The sequence below is a fragment of the Delphinapterus leucas genome, chromosome 3 (genome assembly GCF_059928025.1).
Source record: "Delphinapterus leucas isolate spDelLeu-1000000601 "Yukka" chromosome 3, BTC_Dleu_Yukka2, whole genome shotgun sequence".
NCBI lineage: Eukaryota > Metazoa > Chordata > Mammalia > Artiodactyla > Monodontidae > Delphinapterus > Delphinapterus leucas.
Window position 1 is genome coordinate 32,140,062 of NC_143131.1, and position 20,314 is coordinate 32,160,375.

Genomic DNA, 20,314 nt, shown 5'->3' on the forward strand with positions numbered 1-20,314 from the left:
AATAAACTTCTTTCTTGTTGAAGCCAGTTATTTTCAGTCTCCATTACAAGAAACCATACCAAATGGGTACAGTTGGAAAAGAAATTAAATGAAAAGGTCTACAATGAGACTATGAAAACTTTTCTTCATGAGAACTTATCACCTTGAATGTCACTCTTCTTCATCCAGTTGGACAATCCCCAAATCTGAGAACTACATTAGACTTCTTTACTCAAGTCCAATTGATCAAACCTCTTAAATATCTGACAAATGTGACTTCTGTCCTCCAGTACTCTTGACGTTGCTTTGGTTCAGGACCTCCTCAACTGTCTTGCTTCTAGGTAAAACCCACATCTCTACACCACATTCCTACAAATGGCCCTCCATAATGTACTGAAGTGATCTTTCCAAATGGCCTATATTTATTTGAAAAGTTCTTTTTCTTACATAAAGTATCTTAACTGACCCCACTGTCTTCAGGATAAAATCTTAATCCCATGGCACTGCAGAATATCTTCCTTTATCATCTGTTCTCTACCTCTCACTTTAGCACTCACCACCCTATCCTCAATATTACACACATATTTCAAATAATCTGGTCCTGTTAAAACTACCTGCACGTTTACCAAACTGCCATGGTTTCCCATGCCTTTTTGCTTTAGGAATGCTATATATCCTTTGTTAAACCATTCCCACTCCTTCAATTGGACAATTTTCACTCAATTTTAAATGTCAGCTCCTCCAGGTTTTCCCCAGACTGATGTTTGCACTCCAGCTCAGACTGTGTGCTTTCCCGGCACCTACCATAAAACATAATTAGAAACATGCTAGTTGTTTATGTGATCTCTCCTCCAGATTGTGGGCAACTTTAGGGTAAACTTGTTTATTTCAGTTATTCCTATTGCCTAATACACATAGCAGGCCCTCAATAAATACCGGTTAAGTAGATAAATTAATGAAACATACAAAGCCACATCAGTCAGAAAATAAATTTAATAATTGGCCAAACCTGACCAGGTAGTAGTTGCAGTCAAGGATAGCTCCAAGGTCACTACCTGAGAACCTCTGTCATCTTACTCATACCCTCAGCCCTATATCACAAAAGCTATCACCAGTTTCTAGAATCCACACCCCTAGATTCTCATCAAAACCTCAATGCAGGAGACCTTCCCTGTTGGTCCAGTGGTTAAGAAACCGCCTTCCAATGCAGCAGACACAGGTTCAATCCCTGGTCGGGGAACTAAGATCCCACATGTCACGGGGCAACTAAGCCTGCACATCACAACTTCTGAGCCTGCGAAACGCAACTACTGAGCCCATATGCTCCAGAGTCTGAGTGCCACAACTAGAGAGAAGCCCGTGTGCTGCAATGAAGATCCTGCGTGCCGCAACCAAAACCCAATGCAGCCAAACAAATAAATATTAAAAAAAAAACTCCATGTAGCCCATAATAAGTCTAACTCACAAGAATTTTTTTTTTTAATTTTTTAATCTTATTTTATTTTTGGCTGCGTTGGGTCTTGGTTGCTGCACGCAGGCTTTCTCTAGTTGCAGTGAGCGGGGGCTGTTCTTCATTGCAGTACATGGGCTTCTCTTTGTTGCAGAGAATGGGCTCTAGGGGTGCAGGCTTCCGTAGTTGTAGCACGCAGGCTCGGTAGTTGTGGCATGTGGGTCCAGTTGCCCCATGGCATGTGGGATCTTCTCAGACCAGGGCTCGAACCCGTGTCCCCTGCACTGGCAGGCAGATTCTTAACCACTGCGCTACCAGGGAGGTCCCACAGGAAATTCTTAAAGTTGAATTACTTAAGGGCAGAGAGCCTTAGCTCCATGTTTCTATAAGTCTGTAATAAGGTGACAAATTATCTGACCCATAGTTTCTCGTTTAGATACTTGCAGTGCACTAAATGACAAAATATATATTTTTTAAATTTGGGATTAAGTCTCATTTTTTTCCCTATCAACAATCAATCACAGGTTCCATCACTAATCAAAAGGACAGAGGAGCCTTATCTATGGATAACAGAAAAAATTCTTGGTGCTACAATTTCCAAGACTAAGAATAATTTTAAATAACTATTTCTGACAGTAAAGGTACCTACAGTATGTATTCTATTTGAGCATTAAGAAATGGTGAGCACTCAGAAATCTGAAATAATTTTGAAGCTCAACAGCATGCTAAAATATGGTCCTACCAATATTATGGCAAATATTATTTTTTAACACTCCCCTACCTTTCTCTTGGGTTTCTTGAAGAGCTTTCTTCCATAGTTGAACAGACTTTTCATATGATCCTAATAGGAAACACTCTTCCCCTACAAAGTTTTTAACCAAAAATTAGTGCTGGTTAATTAAATTCCTTTATAAACATGTACTTGTTTTAAAATTTAGTGGATACAACTCCACCAGAAATTATTTTGAAAAGCAAATAATTGCAACCAATTAATAAAATCAAAGTCCAACTAACTATATCACTTATTCCTGGAGTTAGAAATTGTTTATAAGATACTGACCATTGATAGATTTAAGTTCTAAGGTCTGGTTCAAGAGAACTCCAGCAGTCTGCAATTTAGCCTGTATATGACATAACAGGGACTTGACAGTAGATGCTTCATGTGTCATCTTTTCAGTTAACTGTATGTCATCTTCAGGAACGCTTTGACTTAATTGTGTTTGATACCATAAAGTTTTTCTGTACAATACTCTCCAGAGAACAATCAATCTGCACACAAAATTAGGTAATCATAAGAATCAAATTTCAGACTAGGGATAAGAATGAGTATAGCCTCCTCATTAGCCTTTTTATTTCTGCATGTATTCTTCACTGAGGTAATAACATGTATACAAACTGATCAGATTTAAATATAGCACAAAGTCCACTGATCAAAAAATGCATATTTTTAAAACTTTCATAAATGCTTTATGTACCTGTGGTCATTTTTCTATAGTGCTTATCTAAACCAAAATCCTTCAACAGTATCATGGATGCCCAAGACTAATAAAATATATGTGTTGAAGAATATCTGGCATAAATTCTATAACATAAAATCTATAATGCTGAGTGCTAATGGGTACAAGGTTTCTTTTGAGGGTGATAAAAATATTCTGGAATTTGTGCTAATAGTTCTACAAGCCTGTGACTATACTAAAGATCACTGAATTGTACACTTTAAAATGGAGAATTTTACAGTATGGGAATTATATCTCAATTTTGAAAAATCTATAAAGCTGATGGTCTCCTAATATTAAAGTCATTATACCTGTGTCCTGGCTGTTGAACAAAATTTAATACTTGAGGACGAAACTTGAAAGACGAATTCCAAGACCAGTTTTTCCGAGCACCACTATCTTGAAACATTTGAAAAATGGGTACCACCAATGAGTCTTGCTTTGCTGTTCTACTTCCATCAGTTGATGCTGAAATAACTTCTGGTTGAAGACTGTATACGCCATTTAAATGATCAGCTACCATTCTGAGTAAATGAAAACAGGCTAAAAGCTTCTTTGAGAATAACTGATTCTGTTGTTGCTGTGTCAGCAAAAGCTTTATAGTATTTGAGGTCAGCTTTACCAAATGTCCTACATCTTGTCTGTATCTCATATCCCAGTACTGGATTGATAAACACTGATGAAAAAGTTGAAAGATACAAAGTACCCATGCATTATGTCTTGGGCTCTTGCTTAAAAAAAGATCAAGTTTGGAGAAAGGACATTTTATAAATTGAAGAATGTACAAAAAATGAGTGATACAAACTACTGTGTAATTTAACATTAAATTTTTTTCTGTCACATTTTTTGAAATTCCTATAGTCCATGCTGCAAGGAGATTTTTCTGGACAGAATGCAGTTCTGTAACAGTTTTATCTGTCTCCTCAGTATTATCTTTTGCATGTATGGTATCAAACATAGAAGCAAATTCCAGTCTTCCTTCTTTGGCACTACTAAACAATAGATCCTTCTTTTGGTTCCAAAAAGAAAATAAGTTGTTTGGAAAATGTTCGCCTTCATTAGTTTCTTCAGCTTCAAAATCCTAAAACATGAGTGAAAAAAATTATACTTAATATCATTTGATTCCTTACAAGTAGAATCACTTTAGTGCTCTCAAATTTGTCTTCCCTTTAATGAAAGAAAAAGAAAATATGTTTCTTGGAATAAAGTCAATACGTAACTGTTCAAAGTAAATAAAACATTGTTACTAAGTACCTGCAAATCTGCTGTTTTTCCATTTAACTTCATTGTTTCTTCTGCCTGCAAGAATCTGGGAACAGTAGAATCAGCTAAATTTTCATTTCCGTGGTGTTTTAACAAGCTAGATCTTAGGGAATCCAGTGATTGCAAGTTCAGCCCTTGGCCTTTTGGCTATAGAAGAAAAAAGATTTCCAGAGCAAAATTTTGTTGATAATTGTACTACAAACAATTAAAACATCTACAGATAACTGTATACAATCCAAGGCTGTCAGTACAGTTTTAAATTTGAAAGGACTAAGAAGTCAACTTTTACTAATGGTACCAAAAAGCACTATACCTTAGACAATATCAAACTTTGGTATGTTTTCTCAAGCCTCTGTGTTGAATCAAGTAGAAGGGATCTCATGAGCTCTGATGGAGACAGATTATCAAGAAATCGAAGGGTTGTGACCATGTATCCATCAGAAATAATGAGGTAGGGTAACCGTGAATGTGCTTTTATAGAAAATCTCTGTCTCATAGGGTCACTATCAGAAGCTGATGAATCTACAGAATTATCTGAATCTTGAAGTGTAAACTGCTGTGGTCTAGCAAACAAACACCAAAATTCAAGAATTAGTAAGAGAAAAATCTTAAAGGAAACAATTATGCTATTCCAAAGAAAAAACAATTAAAAGTTCCAGAATGATGAAAATGCAAGCAAATTAAATGCAAAAATATTAAATGTGCATATATCTATGAGGAAAACATAAGTGATTAAATAATACAGAGGTTTATGTGTTTTTTAAAAATTTTCCCAGCATTGTGGCACTTACTCTGTCTTGTTTTTAATCTAGTTTTATACAACCTTTTCCAGAAAATAATTGAGGCAGTTCATTTTTACTATTGAAGAGTTAGTTACCTTTCCTTCTTACTATCTATTTAAATATACATATAAGAATATAATTAGGAGCTATAAGTATATTTGTTATTAAGGAGGAGAAAGAAAAGAAACAGAGGACATCTGGAGAGGATGGTGATAAGTATAATTTTATCAGCTTAAGATTAAATCTGACCGAGTTTCCACATAAGTGTAGTTATTTATTGTTATGGTGGTGTACCTGATTCTGATTACTTAATATCACTGACTATTAACTTTGGAGCTTTATAACTATAAAGAGAATAGCAAACATATAATTTTTTTTCTGGTTAGGAAACGAATCAAATATAGATTTTATTAGCCAAATGATCCACAATAGAAGATTGGTTTCAGAATGTACATGCTGTGAAATTTATAAAACCATTAAAAAGTGACTCCATGGGGCTTCCCTGGTGGCGCAGTGGTTGAGAGTCCGCCTGCCGATGCAGCGGACATGGGTTCGTGACCCGGTCCGGGAAGATCCCACATGCCGCGGAGTGGCTAGGTCCGTGAGCCATGGCCGCTGAGCCTGCGCTCCGCAACGGGAGAGGCCACAACAGTGAGAGGCCCGCATAACGCAAAAAAAAAAAAAAAAAAGAAACTAATATTGTTATAAATGTTATATAAAATTTTTAAATTTAGAGGACAACACACTAAAATGCTAATAATTGTTATCTCTGAGGAATAGGATTACAAGTCTCACTTTCTACATTATTTAGTTTTGTAACATTTGATTTTTAAGTTTTTTTAAAACAATGAATATGTATTACTTTTGTAATCAAAGAAAGCAATCCATTTTGAAAGGCCCTAAATACTAATTTTAAAGGAAAATGTGAGGAAATTTAAGTCAATTATGAATCAGACCATAAGAAATAAGGAAAAACACTTTCACTGCACAAAGTGACAAGTTTTTCCATTAGAATTTTCTATTGCTAAAAATTAAGCAAAACTTTTTGCTAAATATAATCAAGGACACATCCCTCCTCAGTTTCTTTTCTATACAGCAAAGGGAATGGATTAATTTCAAAGACCTTTCCCAATGCTTCTGATTTGTAAATAGGTGTCTATATGTGTCTAGCCATATATAATAATATCAACATCAATAACAGCAAATATTTACTGAGCACTTATTTTATGCCAGAACTGTGTTAAAGCAATTTATAATTATTTATTATCTTACTTCATTCCCTCAACTCTAAGAGATTATTACTGTCATCTTCATTTCACAGTAAAAGAAACAGAGTCTTAAGAATAACTTACCCAAAGTCACACAACTAGTAAGTAGAAGAAGCAAGGTTTGACTCTTGTTCTGACTCCAAAGCCAAAATGCTTCATGATCTCACAATTAAAAAGTAAAATATGGCTAAATTCTAAAGTCTACTACCCATTTTCAACAACTTTTCTCCTTTTTCCCTCTGGGAGAAAAGCAGATACATATGCCAAGTTAATTTTTATCTAAGTGCTCTGCTTTTGAAACAATAAAAGATATATCACACTTCTATTAATTTTTATATCAAAGAAGTTACTTTTTTAGTGCTACTGAATATTTAAATAACATATACTTACACAGTCACCATGTCAAATTTTCACCAGGATTAAGCCACAAAAAGAAACAGAAGAAAACTATAAATAAGAAGCGGATATTGAGATGACAGACTCAAAGAAAGAATAAGACAATTTGAAAGATGAAATTATATTAAAAAAATACACAGTAAAGCAATACCGAAAGAGAAAAACTTCTGTAAATAAATTAAAACAATTCAAATGTCTCACCTATATGTTATTAGTGGGTGAAGAGGAATAAATTCTGCTGGCCCAAATTCTATAGAGCAACCAAATGTAATTAACGTTAGCAATTCACCTTGGCAGGTCAATAAAACCAGGGAGCCACGTTTTAACACACAAGCCAGAAAAAGACTATCATGAGTCCAGCTGATATCACCTACCCAGTAGGACCTAGAAAAAGCAAGACAATATGTTTAGAAAGGACTCTCTACAATGTCTTTGACAATTTATAATGGCCAAGAAGGGGTGAGACGCTTCAAAAAATAAGGTCAAAAGAATGAATAGTAGGCAAAAGTCACATACATTTCATGTATTTTACTTCCCAGAAAAAAAGGTAAGAAAAAAGGAGTTTGCTCATAAACATCTACTCCATACAACATACAAATCAGAAATTTACTTAGATTCATAAGCAAATCATAAGATGAAAATAAGACCTAACAAAGTAAAGTTTTTGTCACTTACATTATAATTAGAACAACTTCTAATCCTAGTGGTGTCCAAAACTAAGATCTACTGGTAGATTTGAAGGTCAATACCACGCCTGTCTTCTCTGCAGCCTGCCAGAGCTCCACTCAGTAGCAGACTCCCTCTTCCTAAAGCCATCTTTACTACTCCTTAACTATCTGATAATATTAATGTTTCTTTCATGGAGACAAAAAAGTAGCTCCTCCTCATGTGAATGATGGACACCCTAAGTCAAACAGACCACTGAACTGAGACTAGTAATTCTTCTAGAAAGGAGATTTTGGGGAGAGAAAGAAAATAAAAAGGCAAGGCTGGATGAACCTGAAAACTTTGGAAATTCAGAGAGCAGCAGAGAAAACAATTCAGAATAGGAACTTAGGAGGATCCAAGAGGAAATTTTCCTACTCTATAATCCTCCATAGGTCCACGTGCCATCCAAAATCACCACTTATGGTACTATCCACCCGTATGCAGGGAATGCTAACTTTGTTTAAAAAGCTAGAAACACCTCAGCCTGAGTATATAATGGTCTTCCCAACCCAGGTTTTTTCATTTCAGCCTCTCTAACTTAGCCCAGTATTTCTCTACCCGGTCATAATTCAACTCCTCCCAAGATAACATCATCTATCTAAATATCTATTTAGACACCTACTGAATTACCAGTGCCTTAAACTTGTTAAACTATTAAAAAAGAAAATAAAAACACTATTTAGAAATACAAAAGAACCCTTACCTGATAAGTGTAGCTGGAACCACAGGATTCTTATTACTACATCCTTTAAGGCTACCACAGAGTGTAACAAAATTCAGTGTGTTTATAAATAATACCTGAGTTGCCTAGAAAGAAAAAAAAAAGATTAAAAAAAACCATTAAAATTATTTTACTTATAATTCTGAAGACCTAGAGATCTATTATATTAATGAACTACCTACTCTTTGCCAACTGGCAAGATAATACTGACCACCTATAACTTTTCTCTCTTTTATACTACATTTTAAGAATATCAGTTACCACTTTGCCCTTCTTTCTTCCTTTTCCATTATCCTCTTTTCACCTCTGAAGGCCAAATTCTGAAAATTACGGCAGCTAACGTAAATAACTTTACCAATTTACAATGCCGAGGTGGATCAGAAAACACCAATTTAAAGAATATAAAGTAATATTAAGGAAAAAAACTATACTCAGGGGGAAAAAAATCTCAAAACTGAACTAAACTCTCTCTTTTACAGGTTATTTCCAAGATAGATTATATTTACTGACCTTTGGGTCTTTCTGATTAAGAGTTACTGCCAGGGTAATGCCATCTCTTGAAAATGCAGAAATTAGAGCTCCTCTTGACTTTACTGATTCACATTTAGGAATCAGACTGCACAGAAGGCAATCTTGTTGTGCCCACTGAACATGGTATGTCAATGATCTAAGTAGTGAAATAATTGAAAACAGAAAGTATAGTAACTTTTAAATTAATATACACTTCATTACAAAAAATTAAAGGGTCCAACTAAATTCGTACATGTGCACATATATTTGGGGTCTTGTAGCAACTGTTCACAAGTTTCATCCAGGACACAAAAGAGCAATTGCTAGTTAAACAAGGTCCATATCAGAGTTTTGTTAATAATGGCATGTTCTGTAGCCAGCCCCAAAAACATCTGCATCCACTAAAAGTTTAGATACACATATTTCTACATTATTACAAACATTTTTACAGGTATTAAATAGGTGAGAAGAGGGGATTTTTAGGATAGTGACAATGTTCTATATTTGATATGAGGATGGTTACAGGCATATGTACATTTATCGAAGTCCACCTAGTTGTACATTTAAGATTTGTTCATTTTACTTTATATAAATTACACCCAAATAGAGTACTGCTAGCATAAAAAATAAATAAACAGAAAAAAAAAAACTCGCTATTTTACTAAATCTTAGTCACTATATGCTTTTAACGCATTCTTTCTATTTCATTGGGCTTTTTAAAATAACTAAAATTACTTTTAATTGAAAAAATACTTGAGCATTTAAAAAGTACAGTAGTAAATTCAAGTTATTTCCTTTTCAAAATTCAATTGATTTGGAACATCCCTGGTGGCACAGTGGTTAAGAATCCGCCTGCCAATGCAGGGGACATAGGTTTGAGCCCTGGTCTGGGAAGATCCCACATGCGGCGGAGCAACTAAGCCTGTGCACCACAACTACTGAGCCTGCACTCTAGAGCCTGTGAACCACAACCACTGAGCCCACGAGCCACAACTACTTAAGTCCGCACACCTAGAGCCCGTGCTCCGCAACAAGGGAAGAGACTGCAATGAGAAACCCATGCACCGCAACGAAGAGCAGCCCCCGCTCGCTGCAACTAGAGAAAGACTGTGTGCAGCAACAAAGACCCAATGCAGCCAAAAATAAATAAATAAATTTATTTTTAAAAAATTCAATTGAATTACTTTTCAAAGGAGTTATTTTTATAGTCTTAAGACAAGTAAGAAAATAGTCTGTCTGCCTTACCTTTTATGTGTTCTTGATTCCAAGAAGGGAAACAAAATAAAAACAAGAAAAACTTTCTATAATAGACATTCAAAATGAAAAGTAAAGAAACAGAACAATACTTACAGGAAGAAAGAATTTGTAAAGCCTCAGAAGTTGATATTCACATTTCACTTACTAATCTTGTTACGTATTTATGGGCCAAAAGATAACAATGTTTTAAAAGGGATAGAGGGACCTCCCTGGCGGTCCAGTGGTTAAGACTCCATGCTTCCAATGCAGGGGGCACAGGTTCAATCCTTGATAGGGGAACTAAGATCCCACATGCTGCATGGAGCGGCCAAAAAAAAAAAAAAAGCAGATAGAAAAGTAGGAAGAAGGAAACATTTACCTCACCTTATAGATGTAAATACATTTTCATGCCACCGAATTGCTAGAAATGTTAACTTCAGGCATTCCCCGGAATAGAAAGTAAATGAACACAAGCAGCAGTCTCCAAATAACTGTAGATAAATTTAATATACTTTAGTATATAATTAATCTGAAAATAAATCAAGAGGACCTAGAGATTGTCATACTGAGTGAAGTCAGACAAAGAAAGAGAAATATTGTACGATATAGCTTATATGCGGAATCAAAGAAAATGATACAAATGAACTTATTTACAAAACAGAAACAGACTCACAGACTTAGAGAACTAATTTATGGTTACCAGGGGATAAGGGTGGGGAGGAGGAATAGTTAGGACGTTTGGGATTCACATATACACACTGGTATGTTTAAAATAAATAACCAACAAGGAAAAAAATAAAATAAACTAACTAAACTATAAATAAACTAATCCCTGAAAGAACAGCAAAAAAAAACAACCAAACAAAAAACCCCCACATATTTCTCATCATAAATAAAATAAATGAAACATATCAAGAGCCTGCTCATATGTTTACTCTTATAACATGTAGCTGAACATTAAGCTAAAGACTAAGTAATTAATTTCTGAGCCACAGGCATATCTCAAATGGGAAATCAAGGTGCAGTTTACTCTCTTAAGAAAACACGGCCTTTACTCTGGCTACAACTGGAAATATTCTAATATATTTATTTTTCTCTTCTTTTACAGTTACATATTATTTATTTATTTTTAATTAATTTATTTTATTTATTTGGCTGTGTTGGGCCTTAGTTGTGGCATGCGGATCTTCATAGCAGTGTGCGGGCTTTTCTCTAGTTGTGGCTCATGGACTCTAGAGAGCACAGGCTCAGTAACTGTGGCTCTCGGACTTAGCTGCCCTGCAGCATGTGGGACCAGGGATCGAACCCACGTCCCCTGCATTGGAAGGCAGATTCTTAGCCACTGGACCACCAGGGAAGTCCCTATAGTTACATATTATTTAAGTTAGGGCACTACCCATGGGGGTGGAGGAAAACAACAAAAGTTCAAAATGCAATTTCCAACAATAGTAGATTGGGTAATAAAATGTTGGTCCATACATACAAAGAGTATCATGCAGCTATTCTGAATGCTTTTAGTTAATGAACGTGTTATTTCCTGGGAATTAAATGGCTTACTTAATATCACTAATTCTAGCTTTTTTAAAAATCCAACAAATATTTATTTATTATTGGAATATAGTTTCTTTACACTGCTGTGTCAGCTTCTGCTGTACAGCAAAGTGAAACAGCCACATGTATACATATATCCCGTCTTTTCTGGATTTCCTTCCCATTTAGGTCACGACAGAGCACCAAGTAGAGTTCCCTGTGCTATACAATAGGTTCTCATTAGTTATCATTTTATATTTAGAAGTGTATATATGTCAATCCCAATCTCCCAATTCATCCCACCACCCCCTTCCCCCTTGGTATCCATCGATACATTTGTTCTCTACATCTGTGTCTCTATTTCTGCTTTGTAAATAAGATCGTCTATACCATTTTTCTAGATTCCACATATATGCGTTAATATACGATATTTGTTTTTCTCTTTATTACAAAACTAGTTATATTCTAAAACTAGGGAAAAGTATAACTAGGAAGCTCTAAGTTCAAACCATTTTTAATACACATCTTTTAAAATGTGACCAAGAAATATAAAAATACCTTTTCCGTGATAATTTCACCATTACTATGACAATTAATGATGCCTGGAGATATACAGCTATGCCATTACACACTCTGCTCAACAGCTTCCCAGATGGTGTCTGTTCTTAGAGTCTGAGATCTCCACCACTTCTATAATACCCTGCCTGATTTGGATTTTACCTCATTTTTTATAAAGACAGCATGCACTACAGCTTCTTTATCTTCAGTGGAAGGCAAATGAACTGCTTCTTCAGGTGTGATCTGGGACCATTGGCCCACCAATGAAGGGCTTTTAGAAGATAAGATATTCTTGAATTCCAAATATTCCCAAAGAAATATGCATCCAGAAGGAGTTATAAGCAGAACTCTTTTCCCATTGCCAGATACATACACGTACAGTCTCAAAGAGCTTGCTAGAAAACAACAAAAAAAAGTAATTACACCTCTGAAGTCTGAATTCCCATAAAAAAGTACAAATTTTATCTATTCTGACAATAAGGAACCTAAATGATGTTTCCATTTAGAATGTAAAACTAAGGCACTAGTAATAAACTAAAAGTACAAATTATAATAACATTTATCATGTACTCATATGTGATATTAGGAACCCACTGTTATCACAGATATGTAAGGCATGCCAGATTTTTCTTCTTCAAGATGAACCTAATTGTCACAAATAAACACCACCAAAAAAATACTTACAGATATAAGGAAAAATACATATATATACAGATATATATATTTACACAGAGATATATTTCTTTTCTCCTATATATCAAGTTAAACCAATTTAAACAAATAAAAATCTCCCACCTACTGCAGCTTTAATCATTTCTTTAGGCTTTTCAGTTGCTTGTATAGTTTTCAAACAATCTTGATCTTTGTTCCAGAGGAAAAGCTCCCCTGTAGCAAGTACCCCAGCCAGCCAGGCATCTGCTTCCAAAAAGGAAACGCAATACTTATAATGTAACATTTCCCTTAATATTACTCCCAAAATTATTTTTAAAAATACAGTTAATCTAGTCTTTTGAAAATATCAGTACTACTTAACCATTACTGGACGTTGTTAGGACTGTAACATCCTTCAACAAAGGCTGGAGACTGGGAATTTTCTTCTTTGTCCTTCCTGATAGCAAATTAATTTCATTTATGAATTTATCATCCAAAAGAAAAACAGCTTCATTTTCCTAAGAGAAGAAACATGTGAGAGACAGACTTAAGAGATGCCAGAAGTTAATTCAGCCTCTTACCTAAGTAAGTTATCCCAGAAAAGAAAACAAAGTGACATTTAAGAAAGATTGTATATTTGTAACCTGAAGATTTTTCATTCTATCTTAAAGTACCTCTTACTAGAATTACTAGGTAGGATGACCTAACAGTTGCACTGATATTTCTTTGGAGTTTAAAATTACAGGAGTGTCTTCCAATTCTGCTAGCCCAAACTGAGTTACCTGCTGTTATCTCATCAATCTGAACAGTAGTATGGGTAAGTTTTAAATTACCTACTTAGATTAAAATAGACATGGCTTCTCATTTCTGAAGCAGTGTCATGCTGCTCCTAGACTTCAGTTTTAGAAAACATCGAGAAAATGATCTGAGCTTACTGGAAACCTTCCAGTTGGACACCACGCTGCTTCATCACCTGTGTGGGCATTCCAAGATTCACCAGGACACGAAACTCACCAAACGTGTGCTTTTGCTCAAAAAGACCCTGTAGCTGTTAGTTTGCAGAGTGAAAGCCATGCTCATCCTCAACAATTGCAGAGGTCTTCTGGCTGTGCAATCTCAAAAACTGGGACTTGCAGGGTGAAGAAATTACGTCCCAGCACTCCCAGGAGAGCACAGCAGATGACAGTGAGGATGATACATCATCCCAGGTCTCCAAGAGCAAAGCAACAGAGGACTGTGAAGAAGATTAAGCAAGTTTATGGAGAAAAGGAGCAAGAGTGATGAGAGTGGTGGCAACTCTGATTAGGCCACAGAAAGACTGATGCTCCCTCCCCATCTCTGCCAGCCTGTTACCACACAAATACACAAAACCCTGCTCAGTAGGCAGGTGATCCTTCTACAGATGATACTGTATTTTGTGAAGGCCACAGAACATTCTTTGATCTTAGAGGCAAAGCACACAGTTAACACATATTAGAACTGATATTGTATGATTAAAGAAAAACCTACCTGTCCCAACCAGGAGACTCGTGGCCAGGGTTTTTTCTGCTTGATACTCGTTGAAGTCAAAACTTCTAATCTTATCTCCATGCTTGCTGAGATATCAATGACCAATTAAGTCAAAGGTCACAAGATGCTGTAAAAATCAAAACAAAAAAAAATGATAATAGCCCATAATACTTACTGAGGATCTTAATTTAGAATTTTCATAAAGTTTTAGTAGATTACTTTTTCATCAGCTCAAGTTAACTCTTTTTAAGGTAAGATGCTGACAATTTATTCAGTATCTCATCTTGAATAGTCAGACAAAATGTATTTGCTTTTCGACAAGTTATTTCTCAGACTATGAAGATAAACATGAACTAGGAGAACATCTTGACAATATAGTTTCTATGTGATTTGATTTTCTCAGTGTGGCAGGTTGTATTTTCCAAAGATGGCCACAAAAATACCTCCCATCCCATATGCTCTTCTTACACTATGACTTTGATACTCCTCTCATTGAGAGCTCTGGTCTACGCCTCATCCCTTGAATTTGGGTGGTTTTTTACTACTTTGACCAAGAGTAAAATGGAAGTGATGCGGTGCAATTCCCAAGGCTAGCTCATATAAGGCAATACAACTTTTACCTTACTCTATGGAATAATCACTCTTGAAGCCTTCAATCACCACATAAACAGTCAAACTGCCCTAAGTCACAGAGCTGTAAGAAAGTCCAAACTAGTTGACGTAAAAATGAAGCCCTGAGATAATATGAAGTAAAGATGCCCAGCAAGTCCCCATGCTGGTTGTGGGGATAGTTGTGGTAGAGGCCATGAACAGTTTGTCAGAGCCCTATTTGGGTGAGGGAAGCATACATAATCTTGGGTGAATGGTCCATTCTTGAGTGAATCTTGGGAGGATGTTCACGCAGTGGAAGAGCCTGGCACAGTGTATTGGAGCCAGGCACAGTGAGGACACAGAAGCCATAATGAAAGGGATCCCATAGACCAAACTGAGGACAATTTGAGCATCAAAACAATTACATTAATGGATTTAAAATCCATGGAATAGGGACTTCCCTGGTGGTCCAGCGGGTAAGACTCCACGCTCCCAATGCAGGGGGCCCAGTTTCAGTCCCTGGTCAGGGAGCTAGATCCCGCATGCGTGCCACAACTTAAGAGTTCGCATGCCACAACTAAAGATCCTGCGTGCCGCAACTAAGACCTGGCGCAGCCAAAATAATAAATAAATAAATATTTTAAAATAATAAATAGGGGGCTTCCCTGGTGGCGCAGTCGTTGAGAGTCCGCCTGCTGATGCAGGGGACACGGGTTCGTGCCCCGGTCCGGGAGGATCCCACGTGCCACGGAGCGGCTGGGCCCGTGGGCCATGGCCACTGGGCCTGCGCGTCTGGAGCCTGTGCTCCGCAACGGGAGAGGCCGCAACAGTGAGAGGCCCGTGTACCGCCAATCAATCAATAAATCAATAAATCAATCAATAAATAATAAAATCCATGGAATAAAATAGGAAACCATGAATCCATATAATTATAAATAAGTAAATTAATAAATTGAACATTTGATGAAAAATGGTATATTTACATTGTTTCAAAATATCTCCCTATAAAATACTCATTAATTACAAAAGAGAAAAAGTAACTTTACAATGAAGAAACCAGGCAGATTCCATTTTGTCTAGTGATCAAAATGAAAATTATCAGAATGGGACAAATGGAAATCACGTGCCACCTAATAGTTAAAATGAGAAAAACATCTCTGTGACATATGTACAGAGGAACACAACCTGAATCTAATCACAAGGAAATATCAGGCAAACCCAAACTGAGGGACATTTTACAAAATAACTGATCTGTAACCTTCAAAAGTTTCAAGTTTATGAAAGTTTTAAAAAGATTGAGGAACTGGTTCCAAACGGGAAACTTGACAACTAAATGCAGTCAGTAATTGTAAATTTTATCCTTTCACTATAAAGGACAATATGGGACAACTGGAAAAACGTGAATAGGAAGAAAAACTGAGGATTAGATGGTTGTAATAGATGAATGTTAATTTTCTGATTTTGATGGTTGTCTTGCAGTTATGTAGGCAAATGTCCCTGTCTGTAGAAAGTAGATACTAAAATATTCAGGGGTAAGAGAACATCAGTTGTCACTCTCAAGTGGTTCATGAAAAAAAATTCTTTGTACTCTATTTGAATTTTCGTGTTAAGTTTGTGACTGTTCCAAATTGAGTCTTTTTAAAATTTTTAATATTGTGAAATCTTGAATAATGATGGCATTTGGTCATTGGCCTGGATTGTATTTAATCATAGCCTTATTCCTTTTTTTTTTTTTTTTTTTTTTTACTTTTATTTACATTTTTTTTTTGTGGCATTTATTCCCGGGCTGTAAGTTTTTGTTTCTTCAGTTTCTTCTGGGATACCTTTTTCTTCTGTGCAACCTCCTCTTCTGGTTTAGGAACAATCTGTTCTTCTTCAGTAAGGATCATCCCAATGTGGCAGGAAGAGCTCATGTATGGGTTGATCCGACTATGAGCTCTGTAAATCCTGTGCCACATCTTGGGGGCTTTGTTCACCTGGTTGTGCTCAGTGACCAGAGAAGCTACATCTAAGCCCTTAAGTTCAGCATTTTTGAGCATCTGCAGTAAAAATTCAAGACTCTTTTTGGGTCACCGACCCCGCATCCAGCTGCACTGTTTGTCCTGGGCACACCTACCAACTCCACCACTGTAACAATGAAATGGCACACATTGCTTCTTTAAAGTAACATCCTTCAGACGCTTGGTGGGTTTTCGGATATGCATACCCTTAATGTCCTGGGCAGTTTCCTGAGTGTTCTTAAAGTGAACACAAAGGGCTTCCCTGGTGGCACAGTGGTTGAGAGTCCGCCTGCCGATGCAGGGGACGCAGGTTCGTGCCCCGGTCCGGGAAGATCCCACATACCGCGGAGCAGCTAGGCCCATGAGTCGTGGCCGCTGAGCCTGCACGTCCGGAGCCTGTGCTCCACAACGGGAGAGGCCACAACAGTGAGAGGCCCGCGTCCCGCAAAAAAAAAAAAAACAACACAAAGATTTGAACCTCTTGATTTGCATGATTTTGTGGGGTTTTCTGGGTCAAGGGAATAGCGAACCATTTTTAGAGGTCACTTCAGACCACTTTATAGCCTTATTCTTTCTTTTTTAAAAAAATTCTATCTTCCTAATTCTTTTTAGTTTATAAAATCCAAAAAACTGAATTTATTTGGTATTATTAATGCCATCTTTAATAATAGCTGAATTTTTAAAAATAAAATAAGCTTTAAATGAAAGACTATTCAAATACAGCACAGAATGACCTATTAAGATGCTAACCATCCTCATATTTTATACTGTAACGTTATGTTTTTCAATTCCTCATAACAGTAATATTCCAGATGACTACTTCCTTAGACACTTTATTTTTAAGTAATTTATTTAAAATAAATAAATAATTTCAAATATTTATTTTTAAATTTTTAAATATAAATATTAAAATCATAAATAAAATTAATTCTTTAAAAAGCGCTAACCAAATGCAAGAGGAATAATGGCATTAGAAAAGCATCATCTGCAGCTCCCAATGAAATAACAGATCTAGTCAATAGTATCAGTGGCTGCTAAAACTATTAGGTGAAGATAGATGGGGAACTCTATAACAAGTGGACTGACAAGCCCTAAACCCACTAAAGAATCTTTTTTTTTTCTTTTTTTTTTGCGGTACGCGGGCCTCTCACTGTTGTGGCCTCTCCCATTGTGGAGCACAGGCTCCAGACGCGCAGGCTCAGCGGCCATGGCTCACGGGCCCAGCCGCTCCGCGGCACGTGGGATCTTCTCGGACCGGGGCACGAACCCGTGTCCCCTGCATCGGCAGGCGGACTCTCAACCACTGCACCACCAGGGAAGCCCGAGTCTTTTTTTTTTTTTAACATCTTTATTGGAGTATAATTGTTTTACAATCGTGTGTTAGTTTCTGCTTTATAACAAAGTGAGTCAGCTATACATATGTCCCCAAATCTCTTCCGTCTTGCGTCTCCCTCCCACCCTCCGTATCCCACCCCTCTAGGTGGTCACAAAGCACCGAGCTGATCTCCCTGTACTATGCGGCTGCCACTAATCAATCTTAAAATTACTAACAGTGAGACAAATAGACATTATATTCCCCGTGACATGATGCTTTGTAGACAGGAAGTACACACAACCATCTCTGAAATATTCTTACAAAGAAAGAAAATTAAAAACTGAACCTGAATCTGTGTCTGAATCAAACTACCAGCTGACAAGAAATAAAGAGAATGAAGGAACATATTAAACACACCAGGAGAATAAAATCAACCAAATTCAGAATGTAAGAAACTCTAGGATAAATGATGTATACGTATGTGTATGGAGAAAAGGATATATATATATATATATATATATACATATATATACACACACACACACATATATATACAAAGAGAGGCTCAGTAGCTGTGGTGCACGGGCTTAATTGCTCGCGGCATGTGGGATCTTCCCGGGCCGGGAATCGAACCTGTGTCCCCTGCATTGGCTGGCGGATTCTTAACCACTGTACCATCCAGGAAGTCCTCTGTATAGTTTTGACTTTTGTAATTATGTTAATTAAAACAAGAGGGGCTTCCCTGGTGGCTCAGTGGTTGAGAGTCCACTTGCCGATGCAGGGGACACGGGCTCGTGCCCCGGTCCGGGAAGATCCCACGTGCCGCGGAATGGCTGGGCCCGTGAGCCATGGTCGCTGAGCCTGCGCGTCTGGAGCCTGTGCTCCGCAACGGGAGAGCCCACAACAGTGAGAGGCCCGCGTACTGCAAAACAAACAAAAAAACACATTGGCGAAAGCAGTTTCAAGAGAATCCAACTGACATGTACACACTGCTATATTTAAAATGGATAACCAACAAGGACCTACTGTATAGCTCAGGGAGCTCTGCTCAATTAAAAAAAAAAAAGAGAGAAAAATCCAAGTTGTTCTGTGGTTTCCACCACAGACGAGTCTAAAAAATCGCGTCCATTCCTCCGTGCTCAATTTATCACCCACTAAGGTCAAACACAGGAGCTTCCCCACTTCGCACAAGTCATCCCCAGGGGACCCCTCTGAGATTCCCTACCCGACCCTGCGGGGCAGCGCCGCCCTCTGCCCCGAGAGGTGCCACCGTGGTGCCCACCCGAGACAGGGCGGGAGCTGCAGGACCCCGGTGCGGGGCCGAGGTCTGGCCCGAACCGGACGTCGTTCCCAGCCATCCGGAGGGCGACCCGGGCCCCTGGAGCCGCCGAGCCTCCGTCAGGCTGAGGGTGCGGCGGCCGGAGGACGACCCCGGGGAAGCTGGGGGACGGGGAAGTGGTAAAGGACAAGGGGGCTGGGTGCGGCGGGGTATGGCGGGGCTGGGGAGGTCGCGAGCGCGCAACACTAGAGGGGGTGAGGGGGACGAAGGAGCCCGAGGACCCCGCGGGCCAGACAGCGTGGGGAAGAGGCTGGGGCCGTGAGGGGCAGGAATCTGCGGGCAGTTACCTCCGCCAGGGTCCGGCCCGTCCGGGGAGGGAGAAGGCAGAAGGCGAAGCCGGCATAGACCAGAGGGTGACTGCCAAGGGCCCAGCCGCCGGCGCAGACGCGAGCCTGCGCCCTGGCGACGGCGGAGGTGGGGGAGGGGACGCGAGCGAGCAGCGCCAGTGCGCCTGCCCCGAGCCGGCCGGGAGCGCGGGCGGGAAGCTGGACGTGCTCCTCCCTCCTCTTATCCTCCGGGTCTCCTCGGGTTCCCCCCCGCCCCTTCCTCTCAGTGGTCCCGCGTCCCCTCCCTCGGCCGCTCCTCCTCACGTTCCCGGTCTCCTCTTAAGCTTCCGCGGGTCCTTCTGTGTTCACCGCCCCCGTGCGTTCCTCAGACACTCGCCTTTGAGTGCCCAGGCGATGGGCGGCGCTCTACAGGAAAGCGTTTAGTAACCGACTAAGATGTAAATCACGGGATGTCAGCACCCTAGTGGAGACCTCTAGAGACCTGGGAATGAACGGGCTGTACACTGCCCTCTACGGATCAAGTGGGCAACTTAAAGCGCTAAGGAAAGCGTTTCTGTACTCACACTCCTAGTGACTTCTGTTTATTCACAGCACTGTTTTCGCTCCTGTCCCGCTCCTGCGCACGGTCTGGAAACAGGGGGCAAGAACACGCAGCTCGAGATCTATATTTGGTCTGGAAAAGCATTTTTCTGTAGCTTAAATTTGTATGCCTTAAGCAGGGGCAA

At 38.6% G+C, this 20,314-nt stretch overlaps 1 protein-coding gene and 1 pseudogene across 18 annotated transcripts in view; both read right to left on the bottom strand.

Annotated features, from left to right (window-relative positions):
* The window catches only part of CPLANE1 (ciliogenesis and planar polarity effector complex subunit 1), a 128,814-nt gene extending 108,829 nt beyond the window's left edge, over positions 1–19,985 (bottom strand). For 6 of the 18 annotated variants that reach the window (XM_089908767.1, XM_022599074.3, XM_022599066.3 and 3 more), the window contains exons 1-14: positions 19,590–19,980; positions 14,058–14,184; positions 12,931–13,066; positions 12,693–12,812; positions 12,060–12,292; positions 10,194–10,300; positions 8,574–8,730; positions 8,046–8,149; positions 6,836–7,018; positions 4,502–4,751; positions 4,180–4,335; positions 3,237–4,006; positions 2,490–2,698; positions 2,211–2,291 (exon numbers count right to left, since the gene is read on the bottom strand). In XM_089908767.1, the coding sequence (XP_089764893.1) occupies positions 2,211–2,291; positions 2,490–2,698; positions 3,237–4,006; positions 4,180–4,335; positions 4,502–4,751; positions 6,836–7,018; positions 8,046–8,149; positions 8,574–8,730; positions 10,194–10,300; positions 12,060–12,292; positions 12,693–12,812; positions 12,931–13,066; positions 14,058–14,138 (2,587 nt within the window). In that variant the 5' untranslated portion in view covers positions 14,139–14,184; positions 19,590–19,980. Of the gene's footprint in view, positions 1–2,210; positions 2,292–2,489; positions 2,699–3,236; positions 4,007–4,179; positions 4,336–4,501; positions 4,752–6,835; positions 7,019–8,045; positions 8,150–8,573; positions 8,731–10,193; positions 10,301–12,059; positions 12,293–12,692; positions 12,813–12,930; positions 13,067–14,057; positions 14,185–19,589 lie in introns of all 18 variants that reach the window. The other 12 variants (XR_016392627.1, XR_016392626.1, XM_089908768.1 and 9 more) reach the window with 4 other exon arrangements.
* On the bottom strand, positions 14,193–19,579 carry LOC149749527 (large ribosomal subunit protein uL22-like; annotated as a pseudogene).
* Positions 19,986–20,314: the final 329 nt, after the last annotated feature.